General features: G+C 38.1%; 1 protein-coding gene across 3 annotated transcripts in view; it reads right to left on the bottom strand.

The window, feature by feature from the left end:
* NCOA7 (nuclear receptor coactivator 7) overlaps nucleotides 1–14397 on the bottom strand; it is a 145218-nt gene that overhangs the window by 37110 nt on the left and 93711 nt on the right. For all 3 annotated transcript variants that reach the window (XM_003255664.3, XM_030809641.1, XM_030809642.1), the window contains exons 6-10: nucleotides 13406–13519; nucleotides 12071–12196; nucleotides 9296–9480; nucleotides 4620–5629; nucleotides 3790–3958 (exon numbers count right to left, since the gene is read on the bottom strand). In XM_003255664.3, coding sequence (XP_003255712.1) covers nucleotides 3790–3958; nucleotides 4620–5629; nucleotides 9296–9480; nucleotides 12071–12196; nucleotides 13406–13519 — 1604 coding nt within the window. The remainder of the gene's footprint in view (nucleotides 1–3789; nucleotides 3959–4619; nucleotides 5630–9295; nucleotides 9481–12070; nucleotides 12197–13405; nucleotides 13520–14397) is intronic.

Below are 14397 nucleotides of genomic sequence, written 5' to 3'. Positions count from 1 at the left end.
CTTATTGATCTATTTTTTAAATTAAGAAATTATGGTACAAGGAGATAAAGTATCTCATTCAAAGGCCCATACTTCTGGGGATTCCCGTTCACATCTGCCTGGTTCTGGGGCTCATTATTTCAGCCCAAGACTCCACACCTCTTCTAGGGGAGGGGACAGTAGTTAAATCTCTAAATTATTTGGCTATTGTGGCTTACAACCCCACTTTCAGAAAGGTACATAGGCCCGAGTCTAGTACTTGACCAGTGGTTCTCAATGTGAAGTGATTTTGTCCTCCAGAGGACATTTTGGCAATGTCTGCAGATACTTTTGTTTACCACAACTGGGGAGATGCTATTAGCAGATAGTGGGAAGAGGCCATGGAGGTTGCTAAACATAGAATTCACCCCCACCCACCCCCTCCAACAACAAACTACATAGTCCAAAATGTCAATAGTGTTAAGGTTGAGAAATTTTGTACTAGATGATTAAAATATGGTGGAACATTGTCCTTATGTTTAAACTAGCACCAAGAGTGAAAGCAGGAGGAGCCAGCACCTCCCAGGTTTATAAGTAGAGTTGTGGAAACTGCAGATCTCCCTAGTATACCACTATTATCTTCAGCTGTCTCAAGAGAAGTACCTGATTTTGCAAGCTGCACTGGAGACAGGGAGGACCATAAGGTTGGCGAATATTTAATTCTCAGTGAACCTGAGTATGTTTCGAGTCATAGTGTACAGGTGTGCAAGAAGAAACTGCTGGCTTTCCTGGATTCATGGAGGTCTTAGATCTGACAACTTCTGCCAAGGTAAATAAAACTATTACGTATTTAGGCAGTTTTTAACTACTTCACATCTCTAATTTCTAGTATCTAAAATTTAGTAAGAATTGCCACAGAAAAAAACACCCACCCAAAACAAAGGAGATTAATGGAGACTATGCAAGGTTTCCATCATTACTGTCCTTACTACCACCCTCTGCCCCCCACAGCCCCACCCTCTCCATGGTCTTACTTGGTAGATTATTCATTCAGTGATGGAGTTGGGAAACCCATAGGGTACATTGTAAATAAAAAAGGAGCAATTTGGTAGAGTTAACTTTTTAGTAGTAATGACAATAATGGAAAAGGTAAACATTTTAAAAAAAGTATTAGGAACAATAGAGAGAAACAGTGAAACATACATTTGTGAAGTTCACCATCAAAATTTAATTATCCTGTGACAAGGAGCTTCAATATAGTGGATAAATCAAAGAGACCTGCCTAAATAGAACAAGTTGTCACATCTATAAGGTCTATGAAAAGGACACTGTAACCCACGAAGGGGAAGGGAGCCACTCCTAGGGTGGCTTCACTCTGCAACTGAAACTCCAATGGATGCATGGATCCATTAAACAGAAAGGCAAGTAGAAACATTCAGTTTGCTGCAGCGAGGGAATCCAGAAATTATAACTGAAGTGAGAAAAGCTGTACATGCCACTTCTTCACTTCCCCTTAAGGACTTCTGTTGAGCCTTAAGTCCTGAAGAATTTCATGGATTAGAAACAAAAATAAATATTTCTTACTGTGGAGGTCTGGATGAGAATTAACCATGGGACTGCTTCATCTTCCCCCTACTTAAACTAAAATGTGGGTCCCTTTAGGGGAGGTAGACATGGAAATACATGAAGCAGTTAATTACCACAAAAAAATTCCTAACATCTACACAAAAAAACTATTGTCATTAATGCAGTGTAATATAACACTTCCAAGAAAATCTTTGGTTGATTCATAATTAGTTCAAGAAAGAAAACTAAGTATTCCAGGTTATTTGCTACCCGAAGGTAAACAAGTAATGGACACTATAAAATACAATAGAATAGAATCCCACAAGTGACCTGCTTTTTTTGTTTGTTCGTTTGTTTTTTGAGACAGAGTCTCACTCTGTCACCCAGGCTGGTGTGGCGTGGCGTGGCTGGCGAGTGCAGTGGCATGGTCTCAGCTCACTGCAATTTCTGCCTCCCAGGTTCAAGCAATTCTCGTGCCACAGCCTCCCGAGTAGCTAGGATTACAGGCACCCACCACCACGCCTGGCTAATTATTTTTGTGTTTTTAGTACAGATGGGGTTTCACGATGTTGGCCAGGCTGGTCTCAAACTCCTGACCTCAGGTGATCCACCCACCTCGGCCTCCCAAAGTCGACCTGTTTTTAAAAGCTCACAAAAACCACTTGAAGTGGTATAAGAAGTCAAAGAGAAGTACTATTTTAGCATTAAAGATTTCTTCTGGGTTAAAAATGACAGTAAAATAATTACATGTGTGGGATTGCTTCAATTATTCTACAAGAGTCCTTGGTGCAGACAGTTGCAGCAAAGATAACACAATTGAAAAAAACACAATTGTCTTATATTATAAAGAATACATTTTCCCAGAGAAAAAGTGATATATATATATATATATATATATATATATATATAAAATAGGTAGTTTTTCTGATAGATATCAAGTTTACACAACCCACAATGTAACTGAAAGTTGCAGCGCTTTGTTTTCCTCACCTAGAAAATCAAGAATGGGCCTAAATCTCCTAGGTATTATTCAGCTGTAAAATTCTAATTCTAGGACTCCAATTTTAACAGAGCTTCAGAAATCTGCACTGCTGCTATTGAAACATTTTAAAATGATAACAAAAGGGACACATTTTCTCCTCATTCTCCTCGATATCTCTAAATTTCCAGGAGATACTGTGGGGGCTGCAGGCACAGGTGATGGAGTATATTACATAAATGCAAAACAAGTTTTGTTTAATGCCTATGTTAATGTGGGTTTGTGCCTAAGACAGGTAAAAGCTATTAGCAAATTCATTAATAAAAAGCCTATTATTTTTCACATTAAACTATAATTTATTAAAATGAGACAACTCTCCTGATGAGAATGATCATTCTAGGTAGTAACCAGCCAGAAGGTGCATGCTGGCTTAGACTTTAGTTTTGTTTACTGAGAAATCATGCTATGGACGCTTGCTGAGTGTTTTTGCTCTTGGCAGGTGTGTTAGCCAGAAGATCTGGCTAGATGATGATGTTTTTAAGGGGCAAGATGCAGGGTTTTAACAGTGTTGAAAACTAATTGCAAGGACTTTATAAGACATTTTTATTCTACCACATATATGAAATAAAAGCAATTGTTTTCTAAAAAGAATATTCCCTAATTATTTTTATTACAAAAACATCCTCAGTGATATACTGTTGAAGAATTTCTATGCCACTATCCCTCCTATCCTAGACTGCCACATAACCAAGAAGGTATCTTCTTTGGTGAATTAAAAATATAATTTTTGTAGGAGTATACAGCCCCTTGAGACTATCCTGGGGATCACATTTCTTATGCTGCTGAGCTACAGATGCTCCCTCCGTAAGACCAATACATCTTTCATTCCCTAGAATTGTAAGCACTTTAAAAATTATAATCCTGCCTCTTTCTTGCACTTAAGAGGTGTTTGGATCTGCTCCATAGTATTCCTCTATCCTCAATGAAAGAACACTTCTAATTACTGGTACTTGAGAACATCAAATTCTTCTTTCATTTAAAAATCAACTAGGTAGAAAGTTATGAAAGCAGTTCAGGACGTAGTACCTATGATGACTCCATATTTGTTATATTAAAACCACCATTTAGCAGAAAGTCACTTTAAATAATATCCTTCTAGAATTCTAAAATCTACAATTCAGATAAAGCTCTTATTCGAGAATAAAACTGTGTTTTAAGATAAAGAATATCAAAACACAATCTAAACCTAACAGACCCACAGACTTTCCATTGTAGCCCATACTCACCTCTCCCGAGGAACAGCGAACCAGTACTCTGGCTGCTTTCTCCGTTTGCCGTACTGCTGGACCATGGCTGCAGTGTGAGTGGCAAAGGATTTTCTCATTGGTTTTCCCACTTTGATGCACAGGAACATGGGTGGGGTCTTGCTTTTTTCTTCTTTTGAAGGAAGTATATCTGAATCACACACGAAAAAACTCTTCCTCAATACTGACAATATTGGTAATAGCAGAACTTTTCAACTTAAAAAAAATAGTGCACAATCCTCTCTTAGTCAAAACATTGCAGAAACATCCTACAACATCGTATCAGGACTAATGAATTTTTCAAGCCTTCTTTAGCACACAAGGAAAAAGCTTTGGTTGTTTCAGGTTGAACTACATCCCATGAGCTGCTACATACTGAAAATAAGTATAAAAACCAACAGAATAGCAAATAATAGATAATTGGGACAATTCACAGGAATATATATTAATGAATGCTACTGAGAACACAATATAACATAATACAATTCAGTTTAGAATTGAGATTTCTTCAAAAACAGTTTAAACTCCTCTAGATTTAGAAAATAAAGGTAAAAAAAGGAAAGTAACTTGAAAGATTAAAAGTAAACTACTTTTGAAGTAGGTATCTAGAGAGCTATGTCATAGTTCAAGTTCCAAAATAGATACCATATCTTGTAAATTTTCTCCCCAATTGTTAATGCTATCAGCAAAGATACACTCTATTGAGAAAATACTGTTTTCAAATAATTGTACTAATTTGGGTATTACATGTGCAAATTGTAGAAAGGCAATTATACAACAGAATGTAAAGGCATTAAAGAAAAACAGCTTACCTTCAATGGGTACCTGAATTCTCTTTAACAGCCACAACTGAACTTCAGATTTATTATCCATTTGTGCACCTTGACAGCTGTTGTCCAGAGTAGATTCCAAAGAGGAGTCTAGAGCCTCTTTAATCACATTTGCTTCTGTAGAAGAGTTCAGTTTTACCGGGAGGGGCTCTCCCTTTTTCACCCAGGTCTTATCTGGCTCTTTATTGCCCTCAGTTACGGGATCACCTGCCTGGGAAAGAGAACTACTAAGGGTAATGTCTATTCCCCCTGGTTCAATAGTTTTTCCATCACTTAATTCTGTTTTCTGCAAATTTTCAGATACCTGTGGCCCTTCTTTGTTCTTATTTAGGTAATATTCAATGAGTTTAACTTTATCTAAATCTTCATGTATGTTCAGTGTGTTTTCTACTCGGCTTTCTGGCGAACCAGACCGCTTGTCCACTTCCGGCATTATATCTTGCTTCTCACAGGTTTCTAAATCTAGCGCCCCCTTCAGTTCAACATCATTCTCTGTTCCCAAAAAGGCTAGGGCTGACTGCACCTGCATTTCCACGGCAGAATTGTTTATTTGTGACTCAGCTTTCTTTCGTTCCTCTGGGTCAAGAGAAAGGCACTCCTTCGAGGTGTCTTTTTTGTCCATTCCACCATCAGTTTGAGAAGAAAGTTCTTCCAAGTCAACAAAATCGTCATCTTCCCCTAGAAAGTTTTCTTTGGCTGTAGATTCAAATGCAGCAGAAGTGTCGGAAGGTTCCTTGCTGAGCTTAGTCACTGTGGGAGAGCCATGGGATGTCTCCCTAGAGGAGTCCAGTTTCTTTAATTTCTCTGACACAGAGCTGCCTGAGGGCTTTGTAGGTGTATGTTCCGTGGACTTCTCCAAAGGTACCGTTGGTCTGGAATCCGAAGTCAGAATTTTCTCTCCATTCTGCTGTCGTTTTTCCTTGTTGATAGATTTGAACTTACTGAATGGGTTGATATCCTTTTCTGAAGCCAGGTCTTCCCATTCTCCAGGCCTGTACAGAGGACAAAGATCCTGAGGTAGGTCACTGTTGGGGGAGAAATGGTGGGTGCACATGGAATGTTAAAAATAAAACCAAAAACAAAATGGAGGAAAGGCAAAAAACAAAACAGAAACTCAACCAAAAACCAATACATAAATATACCACAACTTAAATTTATGTTCAAATGATTTCAGAATAAAAAAATAAAATCAAGAAATTGATTTAAAAATAAAACATAAGTCAACTAAAGGAAATGGTGAAAGAATGAACCACGAGAGTTGCATATCCTACTGGAAGCACATGATGGATTTGGAAGTTATACATGAACATGAAGATGTTACCCATAAGATTTCTAAATATGAAATAATAATGTTTCTGACTTTCATGAAGGAAAGGATAAAGGAGAGGTAATATTTTAGTACCAATGTCTAAAATTCCTTAAATGTGCAAACCTTTTCCTTTTATCAAATAGTATAGAAAACAACTACGTTAATTTTAAAAGGCTTGTAGACTTAGTAGCTACTCACTTAACTGCTCCATATAAAGTCACCGACCTTGAACCCTGATTCTGGGTTTCATGGCCTAGGATCTGATGCTTCTAATCATAGACAGCCCTCTACTCCCAAAGGAGATGCAAGAGGAAGCTTCCACTATTATTGTGGGTATATGGCAGTTGCTCCATCTTACAATTTAAAAATGTATAGAAAAGTAAATCTTACTTAAAAAGCTCTTATGTATAATACTTACATTTCTTAAGTAAATATTTCATTTTATAACAATATCCCTTTACTTTAGAGCAATGGTGCAGCTCGTTTATCAGCTAAAACATATTGTCCTGGGATGCAGTCAATTATTTTTCCTTAATAACAGATGCTTTACTTCCCAGATTGGAATTACATGAAAATATTGATTAAACATGTTCTCCCAAGTGTAAAATAAGTGATCAAGAAATATATTTTAAAAAATATGACTAGAGAGCAGCAAACCACCATGGCATGCACCTATGTAACAAACCTGCACATCCTGCACATGTACCCTTGAACTTAAAATAAAAGTTGAAAATAAATAAAAATAGTAATACTTTCAAATATGTGTAAGAAAAAAATATGACTGGAAATATCTTGAGTAAACCCATCCACTTACCACTACTACTAGTAGTGCTATTACTGGGTTGAAATGCAGAGATGTAAAAACCTTTTAAAGAATAACATTTCAATTTCAGAAATAATCGTATTTTCTAAAAAGGTCAGATCATCTTCAGATAAAACTTTATCTGCTATTTTGGCTTTGAAATAAATGATAATGACAATAAAGCAACAAAGTACCAGGAAGTTCTGAAGTTCCAAAAGGCTGTCTTCCCAAAGTGATTTTATAAATCATCTGCATGAAAGGTTCATGCTTTTTCCAATAGAAAACAATAGCCTACATAATTGGTTGGCTCCAACAAATGCTTTAAAAAGCCTTCATAATTTATAATTCATTTCAATTTAATAAGCATTCATTGAGCCCCTAAGTGCTATATTCTGAAATACAATTGTGATACAATCTCTGTTCTGCAGGAACTTGCAAACACAAAATGTTCTGCCTAACACCAGCATCCCAGGAGATGTTAAAAATGCTTCCATCCTAGAGTCAAACAAGCTAGTGAAATGTAGCATAATCTCCCTATTGGAACTCAAAACTTAATTTGGCATATTAAACGCTGTAAGAAGTCCTGCAACAAAGAAACCCAACTTTCCACATATTAATTGATTAATAAGCAAAACTTTCTTCACCTTCTCTACCTAGCTCGACCCCCACAAAAATACCTTCAACTGCACTCTAATTAGCTTTCTAGATTACCTTGTCTACCCCTTTCCTCTTTTACCTAATCCAAACTGCCCATTCCCTACTTGAGATTAATTTCACCATCTGCTTTTTCTGCAGTGCAGTTGCCAAACATACATAATGGTGTCAACTGGCTAGTTTGTTAATTAATGTTTTCTAGACTTAGCCTGGCACCTAATGATGATCAATAATCCTTTCAGTTGTTCCCTTCTTACTCGCTGTGGCAGCTGGAGCTACAAAACGTCCTGCACGTGCGTGCATGCACACATACACACACATACACACACTCTCACACAAATACCAAACTTGAAGGTGAGGATGGAGGAGTTTTACACACATCCACTTTTAAAAACTATTGCACGTTGCCACTGGGTAATTTGTACTTATTGTTTTATCATTAAACTTTTGGTAATAATGATGTTTTAAGTAATTTTTAACTTTTAAACAATTTATGAAATTCTGAAGACAATACAAAGTTTATTTCACACTGATTCTCACACATTCTTGTTCATTAGACTTAAAATCCTTTATATACCTGCATCCAAGGCAGGAATCAATGTGCAACCCTGAAATAATTTCAACCCTGAAATAATTTCAAATTAGAAGCTGATTCTTAACTCTGCTCTTTTCCTGTAATCATGGCATTATCCCTTGTAATCGAGATCATTAAACATAATCTCACATTGAGAGAAGTTTTTATATAAAGATGTACTGTCTATTATTAAATGGAATACTTAATATCCTAGGCTGAAGATGTGCAATGGTATTACTCCATTAGGAGCCATATTTCAGTAGGGAATTCCCCCATTTTTTTGGTCACCCATTTAGACACTTCTGGCAGCAAAATTTGGAAACTACTTCAGGGCCCATGTTCTGGTGATATCTTCAGTGGCTTGAGGTTGGGGAAGGACTGAGTGGACCAGATTCTAATGGCTGTAGGAGTCCAGGGGAAACTACTTGCATAAACCCCCAGGGATTTTGTGTCTGGGTTAGCTCCTTAGTAACTTCCTTTTTTTTTTTTTTTTTTTTTCATATAAGCCCCAAGGGCTAGTTTCCATCTTTAGTGTTAGGACCTACTGCTTCGCCTCTTCCCATCACTGAAGGTTTTTCAAAGTTTTTTCTGCTGGCTTTTATAGAGAAACAGACACAGTAGAGCAAAAGGACAGTAAAAATCAGATTATCTATATCAGTTAATCAATTTCCTGAGCTTTCTTAACGCTTTTTCTTTTTTCCTGGGGAGCTTCCCTCTCTTTTTTACAATAAATCCAGCATTATAAGGCAAAAGTAATCAGGACTGAAGTTATATTAATCTATATTTCAGGGGAAAAGCAAACTGGTATTACTCCCTCTTCACAGCATGAGAAGGTGGCTACTACTACACTGTCAACCCAAACCTCTCTCCATGCAGGACTGAGGGAGGACATGAATCAGAGAGACTGCTTTTCCTAGAAGTTAAATGAAGACAAAAATAATTCTCCTTAATTAAACCCAGAAGAAAACATTATTCTCCTATTGATAATTGAATAAACTTCTTTCAGAGAAATGCCTTTCTTCCTTCATAATTTCATTAAGAACGTGCACTGCTTTTTAGAAAAATAAGCCCAACAAATACTATTTTTACATGATGGCTTCTTTGTTTTTCTCCTTTAATCTTTATATGTTCAACTTTTCCCATCATTGATTTTATTCTTTTCATTTCTTCTCATTTTTCTCATTTTCTTCAGTGCACAAGTCTTCCATCTTCAAAATCACCTCTACACAATCCCTCAATCATGCAAATGCCCTCATTTCTAAACTACATTTAACTCTCTCAACACCCCTTTTTTCCTAGTAAACAAAGAAATGTCTTACGATGGCAAGGCATCTTTGATCTTCATGTGAGAAATGTCATTGTAGAGCGCAATGGAAACAACCTCTTCCATGGGGCAGATGAGACCATACTCCTCACACCCATTTTCAATAACCAGAGGATCGGACTTATGAGGGTCAAACATGATGTTGTTAGGAGTCACTATCATGACACCGCCAACCACACCCTGCAGGAGAAAGCAACAGGACAGAATCACTTCAGGCAGAAATGCTTTCAGCAACTACCACAGAGCTTTAATTAACTCAGACGGCCACTCCATGGACTTTGTGAACCACAGTATCCTATGTGACAATTACATCCCCTCTGTGAGGACGAGAAAAACAGGCTGAAGAAATGCAATGCTGGGTAGTGAGGCAGAGAAAACAGACATGGCTCACTGAGGCAACCAACTGAGCCTGGTTCTATCACAGCTGCTGCAACAGCACAGTTGTGGAGTGATCCTGGTTCTCACATGCACGTCTCAGATTTCCTAGATTTTCTAGTTCTCTGTCTGCAAAAGGGAGGGGCTGCCCAAGTGCTTACCCGATCGAGAATACAGGGCTTTACAATTCACTCTGCAAGTCTTCACCACATGTCTAACAAGTGCATGGTTCTGTGCTCAGGGAGCAGCTGTTTCAGAGTTATAGTGCCAAAGAATAGTCCCAATATTTTTCTTTAAAATATTTAGAAAAGCCATATCCAACAAAAGTCAACATAAATAGGAATATGAAACTTTTGTAGCCAGAGTGAATATAGCTGAACTATGGAGATTAAAAGCAAAAAGTCGTAGCTTGGTGAAGTCTTTAAAGTCTGTAGCTTGCTCAAATTATAAAAGAGAACTTAATGGCCATAGGGATATTATCTACCATGAACAGCAGGATACAGATAACTTCCTTTAGGCAAATAACTTATTTTGGTACTTTTAATGAGTCTAGTGATTATCTTAGTAAAAAGTTTTGTAGATCCAGCAATCCCATTACTGGGTATATATCCAAAGAAAATGAAATCATATCTCAAAGAGGTATCTGCACTTGCATGTTTATTTGCAGCATTATTCACAATAGCCAAGATATGAAAACAACTTAAGCATCTATCAATAGAAGAATAAAGAAAATGTGCTATATATACACAAATTATTCAGCCATAAAAAAAGAATGAAATCCTGTCATTTGCAACAACATGGATGAACCTGGAGAATATTATGTCAAGTGAAATAAGCCAAACACACAGAGATAAATACTGCATGATCTCACTCATGTGCAGTCTAAAGAAGCTGATCTCATAGAAGTAGAGAATAGAATGGTGATGACTAAGAGGTATGGGTGGGCCGGGTGCGGTGGCTCTGGCCTGTAATCCCAACACTTTGGGAGGCCAAGGCAGGCGGATCACCTGAGGTCAGGAGTTTGAGACCAGCCTGGCCAAAATGGTGAAACCCCGTTTCTACTAAAAAGACAAAATTAGCCAGATGTGGTGGTACACACCTGTAGTCCCAGCTACTCAGGAGGCTGAGACAGGAGAATCGCTTGAACCCAGGAGGCAGAGGATGCAGTGAGCAGAGATCGCGCCATTGCACTCCAGCCTGGGTGACAAGGGCGAAACTCTGTCTAAAAAAAAAAAAAAAAGAGGTGTAGGTGGTTAGGGGAAAGAGAAGGTTGGGGGAGATGTTGGTCAAAGGACATATTCTTACAGTTAGATAGAAGGAATAATAAATTGTCTAGAATAGGCAAATACAGAAAGACAGAAAGTAGGTAAGTGATTGCCTCATGGAGATGAGGGTGGCAGGAAAGGGGAAAGAATAGGGTGGGAGAGTGTGAAATGGGGAATAACTACTAATGGTTATGGAGTTTCTTTTTAGGTAATAAAAAGGTTTAAAAATGGATTGTGGTGACGGTTACACAACTATGTGAACAAACTAAAAATCACTGGATTTTACACTGTAATTGGGTGAACTGTATGTTACGTGAATCACATCTCAATAAAGCTGTCTTTAAAAAAATTTCTTTATGTCAAGCATTATTTATTGTTTGCAAATTTTATAAATGCACATCAATAACATATTTTTCCTATTATCTAAAACTGGTATGAAGTATCCTATGACCACAGGAATTCACTGGTTGTCAAGATAGTCCCTTCTCCAGAGGCTCACTAAAAGCTGAATTTGTTCTTTGTGAAAACAAAAAAAAAAAAACACACATTAAACAATCAACCAACAACCAAAAAACTAAAAAGAAGATACAGCAGATATTAATATAATATCATCAACAGCAAACACAGGTTGAGAGCTTACTATTTTCCAGATTAGGTGCTAAATTCTTTACATAAATTATCACTTTTCATTACCATATCCTATTAGTTAAATTTTTTTATTGTTCCTATTTTATGCACGAGAAAAATGGGAGCTTAAGACGTAAATACCTTGCCCCTGGTCTCAGAGTTAGTGGGTGGTGGAGTTGGAATTTAAATTCAGTGAGTCTGACTCCAGCGTTTGCTGTTATATGTATACTATATTGTCTCCCTAACAATTCATAGGCCCAAACTAAAAGAAAAAAACAATAAATCCAAGATCACAAAGAATCACATTTCCACTCAGTGATAACATTTACCTCAATAAGTAAAATGCCAGGCATCCAACAGAAGAAAACTAATGGATGCTTGTCAAATCTAAAATTGACACTTCGGGTAAGATCTTTTAACGTAGCCTCTGTTCCAGTAATTTGTAACTTCGTTTAGTTTTTCATAGATTTCAAGGAAAGGAAACAAATTACATTGCTATATACCTTTCCATCGGTGAAGTATCGACAATTCATTTTTAAAAATTTCACCACACCTGGCTCGTCTTCTTCAGAAGTAGATGATAAGACTCTTTCAATGGGTTTTAAGGCCTTTCGTGCTAAGTCAGCATCCTTGTGAAAGCAAAAAATTTCAAAATCAAATAAAAGCACTTTTCAAACAAATTATGTGTATAAATCAAGCCCCACAAATTCCCTTTGAGTATACTATTTCTATTTAAGTGGAACATTAAAAAGGCAAACATCCTTTGTCCTTCAAAAATATCACAAATGTAATAACAGATACCCAAATCAAACTGTTGTTTTTTTATAAAAAGCAAAGGCATATGTATGAACCCATAAAACTTGCTCATGAAATGTCTTTAGAAACTAACCTAAATGGGCTGGGTGCGGTGGCTCACTCCTGTAATCCCAGCACTTTGGGAGGCCGGGGTGGGTGGATCACCTGAGGTCAGGAGTTCAAGACCTACCTGACTAATATGGTGAAACCCTGTCTCCACTAAAAATACAAAAATTAGCTGGGCACAGTGGCGGGCGCCTGTAATCCCAGTTACTTGGGAGGCTGAGGCAGGAGAATCGCTTGAACCCAGGAGGCGGAGGTTGCAGTGAGCCAAGAGCATGCCATTGTACTACAGCAGACTGGGTGACAGAGAAAGACTCTGTCTCACACACACAGACAACAACAACAACAACAAAAACACTAATCTAAATGAAAAAATCCACATTAGACTCATGATTCAATTTCTGTTTTTTTTTTTTTAAAAAGGAGGAATACAAATAAACTATCCATGTCATTGGAAATTTAACTTCATACTTTTAAACAAGGCAGGCATTTTTGCCTTTTTTGTTGTTTTTTTGAGATAGGGTCTCACTCTGTCACCCAGGCTAGAGGGCAGTGGTACGATCATGGCTCACCACAGCCTCAACCTCCCAGGCTCAAGTGATCCTCCCACCTCAGCCTCCTGAGTAGGTGGGACTACAGGTGTGAGCCACCATGTCTGGCTAATTTTTAAAATATTTTGTAGAGACAGAATCTCACTATATTGCCCAGGCTGGTCTCAAACTCCTGGGCCCAGGCAATCCTTCTGCCTCAGCCTCCCAGAGTGCTGGGACTACAGGCATGAGCCACTGTGTCTGGCCATTTTTGCCTTTGAAAGCTTAAATGTGAATAAGTTTCCATTGGAGAGGATGCATTCTCCAATTACCTAATCTCGACCATTTAGGGAGAATTTCAGATGTAATCTTGTGAGAAATAACATATTGAATTCTACAACTCAAAAGAAGTCTCTAATAAAAATGAACTTCAGTGCATAATATACATACAGGCAATTTATCATATTCTGCGTCTGATGATGAAGGAGAGACAGTAGCACCAGGACTGGATGACGATAGCCTTAAGGTACTGGAAGGAGAGTTGGCATCTGGTACAAAAAGGACCTGAGAATGGGAGAGAAGAGATGGGTGAGTACCAGGAACCAGGCAAACCACAAGTGAGTGTTTGGAGAAGTTATTCTCTGCACAGTATCATGTTCAGTGCATGATTACGACCTAGGTTGCTTTCAAGAAACTCATAAACAACTTAGGGTGTTCTAGACTAATCCATGAAATGATCCTCAGCATATGAATGTGTGTAGTACAAAGGGTACAGAACATGCCTGTAGACACTGCAAGAACTCAAAAAGAAAGGGAGAGCAAGGCCAGGCGCAGTGGCTCATGCCTGTAATCCCAGCACTTTGGGAGACCAAGGTGGGCAGATCACCTGAGGTCAAGAGTTTGAGACCAGCCTGGCCAACATGGGGAAACCTCGTCTTTACTAAAAATACAAAAAAATTTAGCTGGGCGTGGTGGCGGGCGCCTGTAGTCCCAGATACTCGGGGAGGCTGAGGCAGGAGAATCTCTTGAACCCAGGAGGTGGAGGTTGCAGTGAGCCAAGATCGTGCCACTGCACTCCAGCTTGGGCGACAGAGGGAGACTCCACCTCAAAAAAAAAAAATAAATAAATAAATAAATAAAAAGAAAAGAAAGAGAGAGCAAGGTGGGTAAGTATTCTGGGCAGGCCAAGTGAAGCAAGTGGGTCCAAATGAAGCCCTGAAGAATAAGTGGAAATAGGATAGGAGAGAGGGAAGAGCCCTCCAGGGTGGGGGACTAATAGTATAAAGGAAATGAGGAGAGAGAAGCATGGCTTCTAAACTTAGAAGCCAGGTAGAAATGGAACAAACCCAGCTTGCTAACTCCAAGCAGACTCTGAGTTCTAAAGCAGTAGGTCCTTATATGATAAATTGTATAAGGTAATACCAATCAAATAATCCCAATAT

The sequence above is a fragment of the Nomascus leucogenys genome, chromosome 3 (assembly GCF_006542625.1).
Source record: "Nomascus leucogenys isolate Asia chromosome 3, Asia_NLE_v1, whole genome shotgun sequence".
Taxonomy (NCBI): Eukaryota; Metazoa; Chordata; class Mammalia; order Primates; family Hylobatidae; genus Nomascus; species Nomascus leucogenys.
Note: the sequence above shows the minus strand (reverse complement) of the source record. Positions and strands in the feature narration are given on the sequence as shown.